The sequence below is a fragment of the Equus quagga genome, chromosome 4 (genome assembly GCF_021613505.1).
Source record: "Equus quagga isolate Etosha38 chromosome 4, UCLA_HA_Equagga_1.0, whole genome shotgun sequence".
Classification (NCBI taxonomy): domain Eukaryota; kingdom Metazoa; phylum Chordata; class Mammalia; order Perissodactyla; family Equidae; genus Equus; species Equus quagga.
This window is the reverse complement of record NC_060270.1, coordinates 23472957-23492213: the sequence shown is the minus strand read 5'-3', so window position 1 is coordinate 23492213 and position 19257 is coordinate 23472957. Positions and strand designations below refer to the sequence as shown.

The window sequence follows — 19257 nt, the reverse complement described above, 5'->3', positions numbered from 1 at the left end:
GGGAGAGCACGGATGCAGAAATACAGTCCAAATTAAACTGTAAGAGGAGTTACCTCCCCTCCCAGCCCCTTTCTACACTAGTGCTGTGTGCGTCTATGAGCCGAAACAGTCCTGGGGGCCCATCTGATAATCTGGTGGCATGGAGACTAGATGATTTTTAGATTTACAGCTTTCCAGGAAAGTGTTTCAGGGCCTTGGAGAGGATTTACACATTTCCTTGGAGACAAAGGGGCCGTTAAGGAGACCAGAAGAGCACGGAGGATGGGGTGCAGACACCAGCTCTGGTCAAGGCTCTAGCCCTGGAGGGGTGAGAGCTGGGCCTGAACCCCAATTTGTCTTGCATACAGAGTGAGGGGCAGAGCCCTGGGCCAAGGGGTGCAGTTTGGCCTTGACGCTAGCTCCTCAGCAGCCCTCCTCTGCAGAGGCCTCCTAGGGGCTTGTCTTAGGACCGGTTCTCGTGAGCTGGGGGCCTCAGGCAGGCAGGCGGTTGGCTGGGAGCGCCCACGGGAAGCCCCTGAGAGGAGGCGAGGGAAGCAGGACAAAGCGGAGGACAAAGGCAGGCCAAGATGCGCTGTTGGGGGAAGGCTACCTGGTCCCACAGGAAGCTTGGGAGGATGAATTGCGCCACAGAAGTTGTTACACCGGAGACGGGGGTGGGGAGGTGGGCTTTATATCCCCCCATCAGTCAGTGATTGCCACCACCATGCGGGGGGTGGGGGGTTTAGTCTCCCAGACTTATCTAGCGAGGAGACTGCCCTAGGCTAAGGACCAGCCTCTTGGGAAGGTCACTGGGCAGTGGGGCATGGATGCACCAGCCCGGGAATGGGGATCTAGGGGGGCACCCACAGCACCCGCTGCAGAGCTGGTCCTCTCCTCTTTCTCTCCTATGAAATACCCCCTTAATTAAACTCAAGAAGTTCCTCGCATACTTCTGGAGATGGTGTAGAGGTCATTTTCGAGGTGGTTGGGAAGAGGGAAGTCTAAGGTTCTTCTCCATCCTAAGGGCTACAAGATTACACTCAAAAGTGAATACTTGCTGGGATAATTCTTCCAAGACTAATCACATTTAAGGGCTTATTTTAATAAATATTCTTACAATGTACTTTCATGCTGATTTGATTCTCACAAAGGCACTATGAAACAGGTTTTATTATTTTTATTCCGATTATACAAACTGGTGTTCAGAGTAATTAAGTGTTGTACTTAAGATAACTTAGCTAGTCAAAGTAGTTCACATCTAATAGTAAAATTTCAGGCAGTACTACAGACATCTGGGGACTACTCTTTTCTTGGGAGAGCTCTTTTCTGAGCAACGCTTCATATCAACAACCTCTTAGCCCCCCTCCAAAGCATCAACCTCAACTGAAAGCATTTATCAGTGTTCAAGACACTGGTAGTTTCTGGGGGCTTAAAAAGAGTTGAGGCATCTGCCTAAGGGCTTTCAGTCTAACCAGGGAGCCAGATTTGTGGCAAACAGGAAGGCTTGATCAATGCCAGATAAGAGGTTAAGTGGGCATCACAGGAACTGGGGTGGGGACTTCTGAAGGGCAGAGATGTTCCAGGCTGACCTTCAGAGAAGGATGGGCCTTGAATCAGCTAGATTCAAGCTAGCTGCTAGAGAGCCCCTTCCTGGCAGCTGGTTGTCACTGGGACATCAGTGCCAAACAGTGGCACATCCATCCATTCATGTATTCATTCACACAACAGGTGTCAGCTGAGCTCCCGCTACATGGCAGGCTGTGAGCTTGGCGCTGGGGAGGCAGTAATGAGAGAGCTCCCCTCGGAGCTCACCATCCAATGCAGCCGTGGCCCACACGGCTGCCAGCTTCTCCGTCCCTAATCCCAGGTCCTGGGCAAAGCAGGCTGGGAAGTGCTCTGAGCACAGTGTCTGCTCTTGACTTGACTCAGCTCTGTTAAATGAGTGGTCAGTTTTTTGTCTCCCTGGAGAGAAGAGGTGTTAGAAGGGGGAGTTCATCACTTACAAATACTTTCAGCTGCAAGTAACAAAATACCACCGACAATAACTTGAAGCATAAGGACTTTTGTAATCACTTAGCAAGAGGTTTGGAGGTGGCAGCAGCTGCTGGTCTTTGCTCGCCAGCTTAGCATCAGGCTGTTCTGTTATCCCCTGGCCTGTCTCTCATAGTGTCAAAATGGCTGCAATAGCTCAAAACATCACATTCCTCGGCAAGGCAGGAAGGTGGCAGGAGGGAGTATTGTTGCCAACTGAGTCTATTCTCTTATAAGGAAAGCAGCACTTTCTCAGAATCTGTAGCTGACTGCTGTTTATTTCTCATCGGCCAGAACTACGCCCACGGCCGCTCCTAACTATGTGAGAGGTTGGGAAAGCATCTCACCTGGGGCTGAGAACGTTGCTACCCTGTGCAACATGGGGTTTGTTATTGAGGACGATAGGGGAATGAATATCGGGGAAGCAACCAACAGTGTTGCCCCAGTGAGAGCTGTGGACTTCCTTGTACAATCCTAGGCACTGAGCTTCTGCTCTCTGCTCCTGCCCAAGCAACTTCTGGACTAACCTGAGTCCCTCCTGCTGAAACACAAACCTGCTTCCCAGCCTGTCCTCTTCCCCTTCAGCACATGGGGATCATCACTGCCCCTCTCCTCCCCTGCCCTGCTCCAGCAGGACCTCCCATCCCATTGCCCACGTCTGCCCTCCTGCTTTCTGCTTCCGTTTCGCCCACCATGGAGCCCCTCTGGGAACGGAAAGTGGAGGGAGGATGAAAGAGGAGGGAAGGTGTTAATTAAACACCAGATGTTTAACTCATTAATTAATGGCTGTGTCACCGGAGTGACATCAACCTTCTCTGTCTCCTCCACCCTCACCCTTCTCCCCCTCTGGAGGGCCTGAATCTAAAGCTGAAGAACCAACATTGGTTCAGGGGACCTGAGACCAGCAGAGGGAAGACGGAGAAAGTGGGCCATGGAGACCCTGAGGACGTGGTTCCCCTGTCCTGGAGGGAGCAGGGACGTATTGGCATGTTGGCACTGGGAACGGAAAGAAGGGATATTGGGAGAGAGGCTGAAGCCCTGAGGTCACAAACAGATTTGTTTTGTTCGGTGGACATAGCAGTTTCAAAAATGCAAGTAATTGCCAGCATTTAAAAACGGGGATTTCACATAAATCCAGATGTATAGACTTTCTTTAAAAATGGACAGATCTGGGCCTGTGACCTGAGAAGGCAACAGTCAGCTGAGAGGAGGAGAGCTGAGTTGCAGCTGTCCTGTCCAGGTGGGGTGTGTGTCCTCCCACCCTCCTCTGTCCCCTCCCTATGCACTCAGCTCATGTGTCACCCACTGGCCCTGAGGACTTCTGGGTTTGGGGTTCACTGCAGAGGTACAGGACCAGGACTCAAGAATGGGTTGGAGGTAGGAGATAGGGAGAGGGGAGTCTGGGAGTGCTGAAATGTGGGTCAGGTCACCTGGGGGGACTGTAGTTCCATTGACAGCAGTGGGGGATGTGGGAGGAGCAGGTTAAGGGAGAAAGATGACCAATTCACTCAGGGAAGGCTGCAGTGGAGATGTTTGGGTGACACTGAGAAGGAGATGGCTGTGCAGTCTGGAGTCCAGGAGAGAGGGACTGGAGATCTGGGGAACTGATGGAGCTGGGTGGGAGTGGAAACCCTGGAGAGGAGGGCGCGGGAGCTGAGACCACCCCGGGAGCAGTCAGAGTGTGAGACTAGGGCATGGAGAATAGAACCTTGGAGAACCACATATTTGGGAGAAAGCACTAGAAATGAAAGTTAGGGCCAAATGAAAGGTTGGAAGGAACCTGGACAGTGCAGTGACAGAAAAGTAGGTATAATGTCTAAGATTTTTAGGACATTTTCCTCCATGTTGTCGGCTTTGAAGCGCAGGGAGTATTTCCAGCAGACTGTGTGGCCAAGGGAGAGAAATGGGGCCAGAGCCCTTGTTCCCTCTGGGGCTCCACGTTCACTGGCTCCCCCAAAAGACATGAAACCAACCATTGACATCATGGCAGTTCTAACCCTTTTGGGCCGTTCAGAGTCTTTTCTGTAACAACTTTAGAATGAAAGGCTTTGTCTCTAACTGAAGGTTTCAGTACCCTCCCAGGAGTGACCCCCTCGTTGAGCCCTGGGGCTGGGTGCACGTGGCAGGGATGTGGCTTCAGTTACCCAGGCAGACGCACAACCGCTTGCCACCATGAAAACTCTCCCCGCTAAAGAAAGGTAGAAGGAACAGCACTGTGGAGTCGGCCGTGGGCCAGCCCCAGCTGTTGCTTTCTGCTCCCTCACCTCTCCAGGCCTGGGCTGTCCACACGTGGAATGAGGGCGGGTGCCATGGGGATTACACTGGCGGCTTTCACGGGCCGGGCTGGAGCCTGTGGTTCCCTCCCGCTCCCTCAGACACCACCAGCACAGAAGGTGGCAGATGTTACTGGTCTCACTTCATTTCAATAGATTTACAAGATCCCTTTATGTGTTACTGAAAAATTGGGTGTAAATCCTATTTTAAGAACACAGTGGAACTCGCTGCTTGAAGAACGCTTCAGAAAATCCTTTTGGGAAGTGAATGATAATCACTCTTTGGTAAGACTTTTGTGCCAGTGTTCATGAACCTCCTTGTCTGAAGTGCACTTCACCTGTAAGGTCTTTCCCATCTCCCCTTTGCCTTTTGTGATCTTCTTTCCCATGGGACACGCTTCCCTTCCCTGTGTGTGTCGTCTCCCCATGTCTAGTCCTCTCTCCCCAGCCTCTCAGGCTCTCCCATCACGCTCCCTGACTGTCCCCTCAGCAGTGGCCTCTTTTTCCTCCCCGAGACTGTGTGGCTGTGACTTGGCTGGTGACCATTAATGGGCTACTGCACTTCCTTCTTCAGAAATGCAGGCATGGATGAGTCTCTGGATGCCAGAAATCTTTGTCACATGTGGGGTACATATGGTGGGTGTGGTAGGCAGAATAATGTCCCACCAAATACATCCACATCCTTATCCCTGGACCTGTGAATGTATTACCCGATGCAGCCAAAGGGACTTTGCAGATGTGAGTCAGTTAAGGACCTTGAGATGGAGAGGTTATGGGCCCATTGTAATCACAAGGATCCTTAAGAGCAGAGACCTTCTCCCAGCTATGATGGAGGGAGATGTAAGTATGGGAGAATGGTCAAAGAGAGGCAGTGCTGCTGGCTCTGAAGATGGAATGTGGGCGGCCTCTAGAAGCTGGGAAAAGCAAGGAAATGGATTCTCCCCTGGAGCCTCCGGAAGGAATGAATGCAGTTCTGCTGTCACCTTGATTTTAGCCCTGAGCCCCGTGTTGGATTTCTAACCTACAGAACTGTAAGAGAATAAATGTGTGTTGTCTGAAGCCACCAGGTCTGTGGTAATTGGTTACAGCAGCAGGGGGAAATGAATACAGTGGCGACCACACGGCCCATCGGGAAGTCTGGCCTCATCTTTTTTGCCTGGTTCACCTTGTAGCCAAGGACTCACTCCAGATTCTCCCCCTTCAATGAGTGGTTTCAGCTGCTCCTGGGGCTGCGTCTCTTGGATGCCATGTGGCTTCACTCCATCTCCTGTTGCCCCCACCTCTTATGTGGGCTGCCTGATGCCCCAGCCAGGCAGCCAGGGTGTGGACGGATAGTAGGGGGCTCGCTTCACTCACTAGTCAGGGGTAAGCATGCCCGAGGGGTGGGGGGAAGAGTGAGGGACTGGCAGTGGGCACCACACTGCGGGGATAGTGGGAGAAGATTGCTCATCTGCGGGGTCAGCAGCACACCTCTGGTCTACCTGAATCCAGCGGACTTTAGGAGCCTGCTTGTTTAGTTGTGGTAACATGCACATAACATAAAATTTACCATCTTACCCATTTTTAAGCGTATACATTGGTAGTTTTGAGTGTATTCACTTTGTTGTGCAAACGTCACCACCATCCATCTCCAGAGCACTTTTCCTCTTGCAAACGGAAACTCTGTACGCGTTAAATAACAACTCTCCATTCTCCCCTCCCCCGGTCCCTGGAAACCACCCTTCTACTTTCTGTCTCTATGAATTTGTCTGCTCTAGGTCCCTCATTTAAGTGGAATCATACAATATTTGTCCTTTTGTGTCTGGTTTATCTTATTCAGCATAATGTCTTCAAGGTTCACCCATCCTGTAGCCTGTGTCAGAATTTCCTTCCTTTTTAAGGCTGAGTAATATTCCACTGTGAGGGTAAACTACATTTTGTTTACCGTTCATCTGTTGATGGAGACTTGGGTGGCTTCCCCCTTTTGGCTATTATGAATAATGTTGCTATGAACATGAGTGTATAAATATTTTTTTGAGTCCCTGCTTTCAGTTCTTTTGGGTATATACCCAGAAGTGGAATCGCTGGCTCAAATGGTCATTCAGTGAATAATTTTTTGAGGAACCACCATACTGTTTTACCTAGCTGCTGCACCATTTTATTCCCACCAACCCACTTTAACTATTTTTAAGTGTACAGGTCAGTGGCATTAAGTACACTCACACTGTTGGTGCAACCATCAGCACCATCCATCTCTTGAATTATAGGAGAACTAGCTCTCCAAGTGTTAACCAACGGTGCTCAGGAGAGTGAGTGGAAGTGGGCCATCCCCACAAAGGCGTATGTTGAGCAAGTGAGTCCGTCATTGAAACCCCCAAGGAAGCCCAGGTCTTTCGCTGGATTTGCTCATTTTGAGCCGTAGGCATGTTTTCAAATGCTGTTTTCATTTTATACAGCAAGCCAATATCTGATAGCAAAACATTTCCATGGAGAGAGCTTGCCCGTGGGGAGGAGAAAAGGAGGCTGCTCTAATGAATAGATAAGCTTGATTTGTGTTTGGCAACATCCTTAGCATTTAATTCCAGCAATTAAAGTAGGCAAGTCTCCTTTGTTTTCTTTTTCCTTGCAAAAACGATAAAATATTACAGAATGTTTGGAAAACAGGGAAAAAATCCCTGTTCATCCTCATACCAACTCACTGTGACCACCGCCACCACCATTCATGATACTCATCTGTGCAAGGCATGGACCAAACGATTCACCTGGTTTCATTGAAGCTGCGCTACAACTAGGAGGCAGGGTCCTGGTCCTAATCCTCTGCATCTCACTCTAGGGCCAGGTTCTCTCCTCCTGCATTTGGTCCATCTTCCTCCACGTGCGTGTCATCTCCTACCAGGTTGCCCTCACAAGGTTTACACTTGCTTGTTTTTCCAAGTGAGGTGAACAGTCCCCTCCTGTTCTTGTTTTCAGTTCTTACTTCACGTTGACGTACTCTGTTCATAGCAGCAAGTCCAGACTCCATGACTATAAATACAGAACGATTGTGGACCATGGTTTAGATGTTTCGCCATCTGCAAATGATCCCTGGGGCAGCCTGAGCCCTGGCAAGAAGCCCACCATTCCCGGGCCCCACTCCCAAGGCTATGTCAAATAATGCCATTTTCCTGCCTGGGACACTGAGACTGTGCAAGGGGCAGGCTCTGGAGCTCGACTGCCTGGGTTTGGATCTGGCTTCCACTAGTTTGACCTTATGCAAGTTACTTACCTGGTCTCAGTTTTCCCATCCATGAGATGGGGATGATAATAGTATCTGCCTCACAGGGTTATTGTGTGGATTAAATGGCATGATATAAAGAACACTGCCCGATACGTATTAACATGGTCTTTGTGGTGGTTGTTATTCAGTCTCAGTTCTACCAACTCCCTGCCCAATCTTGAGCTGGATGCTCTCTCCCAAGCCTCAGTTTCCTCATCTGTAAAATATGAGGTTGAACCACATGATCTTTAAGAGCCCTTCGTGTTAAACTTTCTGTGATCACATTTTTCCTTTAATTGCAGTTGGGGGATGTGGGTGGGACTGCAGGAAGGACCACCAAATGGTGGTGGGACAAATGCACGACTTGGAGTTTGCTAGGAATAGACAGAGGAGAGGAGAACCCAACTGGGCCAGAGCAGAGAGCTGACTGCTAAGGCAGGGAATGAGCTGGCCCCTGGGAAAGAGGGTGTGGCTGGGACAGGCATCCCTCACCCTCACCCCCCGAGTTCCAGAGCTGAAAAGTGCCGGGATGTCTTTTGGAGCCTCTGCCCCCTCCCCCACCTGGTCCCAACCTTCCCTCTGGGCCCCAGTGGGCCAGATGGTCTAAATGGGAAGAAAGGAGGAAAATCCGTATCCAATCTGTTCTATTGAGAGCAATGGGAAGGAATCTGCATCTCAATTTTATCTTTGTGCTGAGCTTGGCTAAGCTTTACCCCCCAAGTGGTAAGGGATGGGTGGGTGGGAAGATGGCATTCGTGGCCCTGGGCGGGGGGTAGGGGAGTGCAGACGCCCCCCACGCCTTCCCTCCCCAGCAAACCGCAGACAGAAGACATTCTTTCCTGCTCTTGGTTTTCCCCTATTTCCTTCACTTTTTCTCCCCCTTTCCCAGGCAGGCAGCCAAGAGGCGACTTTGAAAGGAGGCAAGGAGGGAGGGGGCCAAGAAGAAGGACCAGCCGAACCCCCTTCCCCAAAATGTCCTCAAGGGCTCAGGGGCTGAGCCTGAGGTGGGGACATAAGGAAGTGGCTCACTCTCTCCCACACGGGCCCCCGGCTGTCCACCCTGGGCCCAGGGAGGCTGCCAGGCAGCTGTCAGCACCCTGGACTGGGGCTCTGGACTCTGACCTGTCCATCAGCAACCTTTGGAATTTCTTTCTCCAGAGACACTCAGGACCGTGAAAAACTGGCTTCCACAGCCCAAACTCACGGGAGACTGATTTGCAGCAGGAAGTCAATTTAATAATTTATAGCCAGAAAGTGCTCTCCCTGGTCAGGAAGCCAACTCAGGAAACCAAATGAAGCTCCAAAGTCTGCTTGGAGAGCATGCGGAGCCGGGGCTGTGGAAGGTGCCAGGAGGGCTGGGGCATGCCACCGCCTCCGGGAGGACGGTGGTGTGTGTCGTGGCCCAGAACGTGGGCCTCTGCAACAGTCTTGGGTTCAAATCCTGACTCTGTTATTAACTGGCTCTGAGACCTAGGGCACGTTCCTCCTATCAACTGAGAATGGTGATCACCGGGGCATCGCTCAGCTTTCTGGCCAAATTGCCATGAGGTCTTGCAGGCAAAGAATGTAGCACAGAGCCTGGCACATTCTCAATACACAGCAGCTGTGCTTATACAAACCCTCCTCTTTTAGGGTCATAGGTTGTCTTTTCCTTTTTGATTACACCCTTTTTATCAATCCATAGAAAAAGCTCCCTGGCTGCTCTGGAGAGAACCCCCTTGCAGCGGTAATTTGAGTGGTTCCTACCGCTGGCTGGTTCCACTTTCCTACCTGGTCCTGCAGCCCCCCTGCTTCTATCCAAGGCCGCCCGCTGCCGTTGGGCTGGTGTGTGCTCCGTGGGGTGTGAGTGGGGCCTGAGATGCAACCATGCTCCTGGGTGGGGTCCGGTTCTCTTGGAGGAAGAGGCACCTGATTCCACTTCTCAGAGTTGCCCTGCAGGCAGGTGGCCTGCTCTCACCCATCCCTCCCACCGCCTGCCACCACCTAACTTCCCTCAGCGCAGACCTGACCACATCCTTCCACTGCCCCTACCCATCAAGCTCTCCTTTTCAGCAGAAGAAAACCTCCTGGTGCGTTAGGTTTGCTCTGAAGTCTCCCATGATTTGGCCTCGGTCTTCCTTTCCAGACTCATCTCCCTCTCAATCTCCCTCTGCCCTTTTCTCCAGCCTTGCTGGATCGTTGAGGATGGTCCAGGGCCGAGTCTTTGCCCAGGCCCTTTGTCATTCCATCAGTCTGGAATGCTCTTCACCCCTGATGACCAGGGATGCTGCCCCGTTCTTTCCTGCAAGACCCTGTTTGAGTTCTACCTTCTACGTGTGGTTTCTTAGACCTCCATCCCGCAGGTATTCCTCTCCCTTCCCTTCCCAGGGCATCTTGTCCCTCTCTCAGACCCCCTCATAAGCTGCTTCCTGCTCGTCTTCTACTCATGCTTCTATCTCCTTTGGAGGACTGTAAACCGTGGGAGGGCTGGGACCACCTTCTTCATCCTCATACTGAACGGAATGATGAATGGTTTGATGGTCCTTCATGCTGCAATTCAGCTTCTCCCTCCGGAGGGCGGTCTGGACACTCGGTCCCCTGGCAGCAGGGGAGGGCACGATTGTGCCCGGGGGCCTACTCTGAGGCCAGCTGGGCTCTGTGGGGCATTCAGCTCATACACACTCTCCACCACTGTCTTCTTCACCCTTCACTCCCGAGAGAGGAGCAAAGGTCCCTCTAGAACTGTGGGCCTTCCAACAGCCCTGGCCTTGGCGCTCTGCCCCTCTCCCCTTCACTCGCACTCGGCAATTTCATCCCCTCCCACGGTTTCAGCTAATCCTCCTCCCGCTATCTGTGCTGGGAAAATGAGCCCTGGAGAAGTCCCAGAGAAGGCGAGGCATCCTCCGGGGGGTGCTTGTGTGGGTGTGCGTTCTCTCCACATATGTGCACAAGCGTTCACACGCCCCCAGGCACCATTAGAGTGACCCCATATGGAGGACCCACAGGGAACTGGGGCAGCAGCGGGAGAGAAGGCAAGAGAAACTCTGGCGGATGATTTGGGAAAATGCTTTCCTTGTCACTGAGGGTTTCCCAAAATAGCGGGAGTCCCAAAATAGCTGCGCCTCCCTTCCCCCGCTCCTGGAGCACCCTGCACAGCGCTGGTGACAAGCGGCACCAAGACAGGGTGAAGCACAGGCTTTCTGTGGGCCCCCCCATCAGACCCCAGGCCTCAGGCCACTGTCTCTGCCTTGTGATAAATTGTTCCTTGGGAAATGTCCCCTCTCTTCTATTGGACTGTAAGCTCCTTGAAGGCAGGGACATACTTGTGTCAGGTGGGCACCTCCCCCTCCCTCACTTCCCCTATGAACACTGGTGGCACATGGCGGGTATTCAGCAAGTGCTTAGTGAAGTTCTGTATAAACTAGTGAATCGGTAGACCTGGGACAGACACCCAGGTAACTAGTGGACTGTTTCATGTATATGACGCATGTATACAAATGGATTTCATAAAGGGCCTCCTCTGCGCCAGACTCAGTTCTCACTAAGGCAGGGAACTATTAGCCTTATTGTGCAGGGGGTGAGTAAGATCTGCACCCAGGCCTGGCCGCCTCCTGGGCTCAGGACTGACCACAGTATTCTCCATCCCTCAGGGAGATGGGATGGGCTCTTGCTAGGCTCTGCCAGTGGAGAGATTCCGGGATTATTTTAATGCCAGATCAGATAAACATATTAGAAATAGAAATTCCTGTTTGTTTTAGCAGTATTTAGTTGTATGCATGAGAAACCAAACTCTGTGGGATAGGAATGGCGCTTAGCTGATGAGAACCAAGACCTGAAAAACAAAGGCTTGAACAAACAAGGAGTGGATTATTCCCTAATAATAATAATAATAATAATAGCCAACCCTTATACAACACCTACTTTGTGGCAGGTTCTAAGCCTATTAGACAAAATAACTCAGTTAATCTTTGCAACAACTCTACGAGGCAGGTGTGATTATTCTCCCCATTTTACAGACAAGGAAGCATAGCACGGGACAGCAATGGTCAAATCTGGGAAAGGAGTCTGGAGGTCGGCAGAGCGGATTCTGTCCTCAGCATCCAGGTCCCACCTATCTTTCTGCACCACAGTCCTTATGACCTGGTGAAAGGTCCCTGGAAGCTGCTGAGGCTGATGGAGCTCCGTCCATCCCGCCTGCAGGCCTGCAGGAGGAAGGAAAGCCTCTTAGCGCTGCCCCTACCCGCAACCCTGCGGAGGCGCCCTCAGGAAGGAGGAAGGCACGAATGGACACTGAGGTGCCCACTGTGCAGGGGACTCCTGGTCTGACACAGCTCCAACTGGCTGAAGCAAAAACAGGGGAAATTTTATTAAAAGGATCTGGGAAGGGGTGGCTCCTGGAAGCAGAATATGGTCAGACTCAGGAAAGGGTGAGGACTGGGAACCGGGGGCGTCAGCATCCAGCCGGTCTCTCTCTCTGTCTCCTGCCCCTGGTCTCTGTCTTCAGAATGTCTTGCTCCTCTCCTCAGCCCACATGGCAGGTGGAAGATGGCCACCCCACAGGCCTGCGTTAATATTCCAGGGTCCTCTACAAAGACTGACTCGATCCTGGTGGTGGTGGGGTTATACATCCAAGTTGCTGGGAGAGCATCTGCTTGGTCTGTTTTGATCGCATGACTATCCTTGGTGCAAGCAGCTAGGGTGGCATGGGGATAGGTGTATATATAAAGCTGCTGGGGACCTACCCCTTTGGCCTGTGTTTCAAGGGGAGGTAATTTCCAAAGACGGGGAATTCTTCCAAAGTTGGGAACTCACCCTCCCAACTCTGCTCAAAAGATCAGACCCTGTGACACTCTCAGTGATGTGGGGCTGACCACTCTTCTCTCTCCAGTATGACACCCCTGTTCTGGTGACATTTGTAAAGCTACAGGCCCTGGCTCGTAGAGCTCTGCCCTGACCATCAGCACCCCACACTCCAGCCCCACTCCTCTCTTCCCTGCTCCTTCTGTCCTTCCTTTGCGTCTGTCTTAGGGCCAAGTGGCTCCTTTGCCAAGGGCAAGGGAGGCCCTGGAAATAGGCCTGTGCAAGAGCCCCCATGGGCTTCAGGCAGTCCGCACCCTGGCCACCCCTGCACTCCTGAGGACTGGCCCGCTCATCTGAATGAAGGCTTTTCCTGCCCCCTCCCTGGTCAGTGCTTGTCTCTACCTCTGGGTGACTCTGGTCTGTGTGCGGTGTGCACATCCATCTGCTGCTCTCTCTTCTCTCCCTCCTCCCTCACCTGGAGGGCAGGTAGCTGGGTGGAGGAGATCCCTGACCCAGGTCCAGCCCTCTGCCCTTCCTGGCCCCCATTCATGTGAGGTGTTCCCATCCTTTCTCCTCAAACAGTAGACATGCTGTGTGGGGTGGACAAAGTGATATTAATCTAGTAGTTATTGATTCGAGAGGACTAGGAGGACATATTTATATGAAAACCATAATGAAAGTGGAACTTCTACTGCAGAACTTAGGTGCTGTGAGGCCTGGGGCCTGGGGGAGGCGAAGGGGTCCAGAATGTGTTCCCAATTCAGCCCCCCCAGGGGAGCTCAGGATGTGGCCACACAGAGGGGCAGACCTGCGGGCTCTGGGGAGGATTGTCACACCTGGGGTAGGGAGGCAGGGGGCCTGGGAAGGGGGCATGGGACAGGGGGAGGGCTAGGCATATGAGGGGAGGGCAGTTGTCATAACACCTTAGATACCCTGAGGGGCTGGTGGAGGAACAGCCTCACCTAAGGTCTGAAAAGATGATATTTGCATATGTGTTGAAAATCGCCAATTAGATGTTATAGCAGTCGGGGTCCCCCAGGAAACAGATGGCACACTCGAATTGGGAAATGTGAGGGAAGTTTAATAAAGGAACTATTTACAAAGGTGTGGGAAGGGGTTTGGGAACCATATGGGATATCTCACTGTGTGGTACCCAGGGGCCAGTAACCAGAGGATGTACCCCTCTAAGCTGAGGGGAGGAGGGGGAGGATTGCTGAAACCTGGAGTTCGAGAAGCCAGGATGGGAGCTCACTCTGCTACCTCCTCTTTCCCTCCTCCCATCTTCTGCCAGTGCCCCCAATGGCCAAACAGAGGGAAGGAGGCCCCGGAAGCAGTCCAGGCACTGAGCAGGGAGGAGGAGAGAGAGGGGAGGGACAAACAGAAGGTATCCAGCACAAGTGTCAAAGGGAAAAGGAATTCCCCAGTCTCCCTTCCACCAGGGCACCAGAACAGCTCTCATTAGTTGATGCTGTCTGTCTGCCAGGCACTGTTCTAGGCCTTTCAAAGGCAGTAACTCCTTTAATCCTTACAATGGCTGGGGGAGTTGATATTGTTATTCTCATTCCCAATTTGGGGAAACTGAGGCCAGGAGAGGTTATTTTCTCCCAGAGTCACACAGCTGGTAAGGAGAAGAGCTGGGATTTGAACTCAGGTGGACAAGCTCCAGAGGGTTGGCCCGCCCTCTGGGCCCCACCCCCACCTCTGCACCCTGTTCAAGAGGCCAGGAAACAGTGTCTGGGAAAGGAGATGGGCAGCAGGGGGAGGACAGCACTGCCAGCCACAGGCAGCAGGAAGGACCCAGCTTGGGTCTGAGAAAAACTCATGTGAAAAATTGCTCCGGGGGGTAAGTTTGGGCCCAGCCTTCCTCCCAGAGGGTCTCTAAGACGGATGGCCAGACTGTCCTGGGGAGGGGTGGAGAATTTGAGCCTGAGGATGAGGGGACCAAAATGGTGCTCTAGGACCTAATGGCCCACAGGATGGGGTGCAGCATGAGGCAGGGGAGGAAGGACAGGGCTCTGCTGGGGGCACAGACTGTGGTCCCTGGGGAGTTTGCTTGAAGCGTTCCAGCGATGCATTGGTACGTGTTAGCCTATTTCCACACATGTGAGGGAACTTAGGCGGGAAGAAAATCATTCTGTGTCATTTCCTAGGCCTGGAGTAGGAAGGGAAGAGAGAGGAAGGGTTAGGAGCAGTGGGTCTTAGAGCAGGAAGGATTCCCAGGAGCCTCTAGTCCCTGGGGAGGCTCCTCAGAATCCCCTTTGGGATCACTCACCTGCCGGCCCCGGGGCTCTGCCCCCAGTGGAAGTGATTCTGAGTCGCTCCCACGCTGGCCAGGAATCCCGGATCTAGTTCAACTTTCATTTCACAGATGAGGAAGGTGACACCAAGGAGGTCACTCAGTGGGTAGGGACCTGTGAGGGATATGGGGTCCCCAGGGCCTGGTGACACATCGGATGGGCCGGGGAGGAGGGGGGGAGGTGGGAGCTGGCTCAGAGGCTCCAAGTCAAGCCTCCAGGGGCACTGTTGGGACACTCCATGTTAGAAGTTTTAGGGAACCCAAACTAGTTTTTAAAATTTTTATTGAGTGGGTAATATTAAACACATTTAATATTCAAAAATGAAATAATATAAAAAGGTATATATTGAGAAGCCTGAATCACCATTTTGCTATTTATAGATAACCTTCTTTTTTCTTGAATTAGTTTTGATTTATTTTCCCGGTGTATGTTAATGCTAACACAAGCAAATGTAAATATATATTCCGATTTCTACCCTCTTTTTTACACAAAAGGTAGCATGCTATTACACAGTTCTGCACCTTGCTTTTTTTACTTAGTATCCCTGGAGATTTCTCCATATCAAAATCTAGAGAAAATCCCCATTCTTTTCTAGAGCCACATAGTATTCCATTATGAAGATACCAGGGCTTATTTAAGCAGTCTGCAGTTGCTGCATATTTGGTTGTTTCCTGTCTTCTGTCGCGTCAAAGAATGCCACGAGGAATAATCTTGTGCATCAGTCTCTCTGCACCTGTGCAGGCACCCCTGTCGGCTAGGTTTGCTTCCCAGCTCTGTGTGGTGAAGGAGCAGCCTTTACTTCTCAGTTTACAATCTGTCACAGGCGGATACTCATGTAAAATTCAATACAAGTGAATTACCAGAGTAGTGAATTGGAGAAAAAAAGCGAGGCAAAATATAAGCCCAAATATTGTATTGGATCCAATAGATGTAAAAATTGCTCCATCAAATTACCATAAAGGTTTTTAAACACTTACTCTCAAATGTCTGCATTTATCTTACCAAAAGTCGTCACAGTTTGTGGATCAACACTGGTCCGTGGACCACACTTGGAGTAGCACTGGTCTAGGCTCCTGGAAATTAGGTCAAAGTGTAAATGCCTCTGTCGTTTTGCCAGATATTGCCAGATTCCTCTCCACGGGGCCAGACTGTATTGCACGCCCACCAGCAGTATATGAGAGTGCCCCTTTCCCACAGCCTCACCCAGAGTGTGTCATCTCACTTGGATTTTTGCTAAACTAGTAGGTGTGGAGTGATAGCTCAAAGTTTTAATTCGCGCTGCTCTTATTATGAGTGAGAATAAGCGTCATTCATATTTTTAAGCCCTCTTTGCTTTTATATTCTTTGCCTATTTTTCTAGTGGAGTGTTGGTCTTTTTCCTCTTGATTCCCAGGAGTTCTTAATATATAAGGAATGTTAGCCCCTTGTCTGTGATATGGACTGCAAATTTTTTTTCCAGTTTGTCATTTGCCTTTTGATTTTGCTTGATGTTGGTTTTTGGGGTAAGGGGGCGTGCAGAAGTTTGTGATTTTTATGTGGTTAAATGCACCAGTCTTTTCTTTAATAGCTTCTGGATTTTGAGTCACGGTTCTCCACTCCAAGGTTATAAAGAATTCAGCCTGCATTTTCTTCTAGTATTTTTATGGTTTTATTCTTATCATTTAAATTTTTTATCCAGTTGGAATTTTTCCTAGTCTAAGGTGTGAGTTATAGATCTAAATTTATCTTTTTATAGATAGCTACCCACTTGTCCTAGCTCCATTTATTAAAATCCCTAAGCTACCACCTTTATCATTAAAACTAATTTTAAGCCATTTGGGATCATAATAGAAAAAGCTCTGTAATTTGTCAGTTTTGTCCAGAATACCATTACAAGAGAAATTAGCTTTCAAGGTATGATCTATAACTTTGCATAACCAAAGCAGAGTAAGCTTTAAGTAACATAAATAAAATATAAATTTATTTTAAAAAACAATCAAACACACGAAGCCCGTAGGGCTGCTGACCACCATGAGGAAATTGCAAGGAGGGGGCATTGCCGAGGGAGCATTTGGTGACCCTGAGTGTTTGCATTGCAGGACTTCCCCAGCCTGCCTAGGACTACAGAGGGCCCCACCATGGTGTTCCCGGGACCCCTGGCTGTCACCCTGTTGCCACCCAGCCTCACACTGCTAGTGTTCCACCTCTCCAGCTCCCAGGATGTCACCAGTGACCCCAGCAGTGAGCAGCTGTGCACCTTGAGGGAACACCCCATCGTGGCCTTTGCAGGTGAGAGTCACTTCCCACTCCATCCTTGTTTGCAATGACTGTGTCTGAAGGTGGGACCTCAGCAGAGCCTCTCTGCCTGTTGGATGTCCAAGGATGTTCATTTCCTGTAGAGACTCTGCCTCTGGGGAGAGAGGTAAGAAGGATAGGCAGCCATGGGCTGAAGGGGTCTGATTTAGTCTCCAGACAATTTATTCAGGCCCTGCCTCCATGTTTACCTGGGGGAGGAGGGATCTTCCTCTGGGATTCCTTTGCTAGAGAACTAGGTTGTGGGTGCCCTGAGTGGGCGGCCAAGGGTTACTTGGTCCTCTCAGCTCCAGCTCTCCTGGAAGCATGAGCTCTGTTTCTTGACTTCCCTGGGGGGAAGAGTGAAGATGACTCACTCATTAGGAAGTGTCTGGAGATCTCTGGAAAGCTTCTTCTGCTCTGAGACGCCTACAGGGATGCCCATCTTAGGGGCCCTGGGAACCCCCGTCTGTCAAGGGAGGTCATGAGAGTGTCCTATGATAGTGTTTCCCAAACTGGGATTTGTAACTCACTGGACATATTCTGAGGGGTCCATAAGTTCTCAATAACAGTTTCTAAATTTAGTACATACGTTTGATGACAGTCCAAAAACAAAACAAGGCACGAATACTGGAGCATCCCAGATGTTCTCCCATGACCTGTTAGCCAGTTTGGGGATCCCTGGTGGTGTTATGATCGCATCGACACCTCAGGATCCATCACCTATGTGGCGGCTCGCAGCGGGGTAGGCACATGTAGCTCAGGGGACCTCAAGTCCTCAAGTCTGATAAACACCTGTCGTAGTTCCTCCTCACAATGACCCGGCAGGGAGGCAGGGAAGGACTACCGCCTCCTTCTAGAGGTAGGAGGGCTGAGGTGTAGGGGGTTGGCCAGATTTGTCAGAGCCGGGCCTCAGCCATGGCCTCCAGACTCCCATCCAGCGCTCTTCCCACTCTCGCGGATGAGGGTCAGGTGCTCCTCCCTCAGGCGCCCGAGGCGGGAGGGCGCACAGCCTCCCCTCTGGGACCCCACACAGCCAGTCTAGAGGGGCAAGATGGAAACGAGAGGCTGGTGTGGGATTTGTGGGGTGGGAGGGGCTGTGAGGCTAGGAGCTAGGGCGGAGGCTGGGGACTCTTGGAAGTGTGGAATTCCCAGCTGTGGACCGGCTCCCGTCCCGGGGAGGAGGGTTTCCAGCGGTCTTCCTCGGCTGTCTCCGTTTGAGCTGGGATCCAAGGCTTTGAAGGCTTAAGTGGATTAAAATAAATTAGCGATGTCGTTAAGCCTACAAAACGCATGCACCCTCCGACTTCTGATGGCGCCCAGCGTGCTGGTGGCTGTCACTGAAGGGAAGGCCCAAGTGGGGCACAGAGGAGCGGGATTCTGAATGAAGATTTCAGAATGAAGGAATGAGGCTCAGGCTGACACAGGAGGTGGATGTGGAGGGATTAAGGAATCCCCTTAGCCCTGGGCAAGCAGAGCTGGTCCGTCATCCTGGACTGACAGCCCTGGGGAATGGCATCGTCTCTGCTTTTCCTCCCCGCAAATCACCCACTTCCTCGTGCTAACAGCTTTGGGTTTTCCTGTCCATTCACCAAGCTTTTATTGGATCCTGCTTGACGCCAGGCACAGAGCTGGAAGCTCTTGAGGTGGACAAGAGTTTCCTTTAAATACTCAAGTATCTCTTGTTGTTCCTTAAATGTCACTCCCTTTGGTCCCCCAGCGCAGTTGGTCCTGGCCCAGGCCTGGTCCTCAGGTCTCCCCACGCCCTTTAGCAGAACTGAGCACACACTAGGGTCTTGGTTCATACTGGGTGATGCTGTGTCCAGAGAAGTCACCATAATCCAGCCCAGCACCAACCCCCAGCCTCCAGAGTCTCCTCCGATGTTACACCTTATTTCTGACTGAGCAGCAGCTTCCACCCTGTAGCTGTGAGTTTCCCTCTCCTCTGACACCTGTCTGATCTGTGAATAACCCCTAAATACCCCAGAGGAGCTGCTGGATGCAGAATCTGACAGACCCTTTTCTGCTGGCTGAGGTGACGTTTCTCCTATGGGTTTCTTTAAGGGGGGCCCACCTGGGTTTCTCTCTGGCTGCATTATTCCTGTTGCCACAGTACCACCTTTCTAGGCGTCAGGGAGAAGCCAGGATGGAGTTAACGCTGGCGGTGGTTAATCCACAAAGTGAGTAATCGAATTGACGATAATTAAAATCACAGGCGCGTCACGGAGAATGTCATTTTTCTCTTAAAGTTGCCGTCCAAAGCCTTCGCAGCACACGCAGCTCAGAACGTGCTTGGGGTTTTAAAGACAGCCTCCCCTCTGGTCCTCCGTGCCTGTTTAATAAGAGGAGGCTGGCTCCCTTCCCAAGTTGGCTCCCCCAGGATCACCATGCC

At 51.3% G+C, this 19257-nt stretch overlaps 1 protein-coding gene across 6 annotated transcripts in view; it reads left to right on the top strand.

The window, feature by feature from the left end:
- SEMA5B (semaphorin 5B) overlaps positions 1 to 19257 on the top strand; it is a 116497-nt gene that overhangs the window by 59914 nt on the left and 37326 nt on the right. For all 6 annotated transcript variants that reach the window (XM_046659717.1, XM_046659718.1, XM_046659719.1 and 3 more), the window contains one exon: positions 16673 to 16862. In XM_046659717.1, coding sequence (XP_046515673.1) covers positions 16712 to 16862 — 151 coding nt within the window. In that variant the 5' untranslated portion in view covers positions 16673 to 16711. The remainder of the gene's footprint in view (positions 1 to 16672; positions 16863 to 19257) is intronic.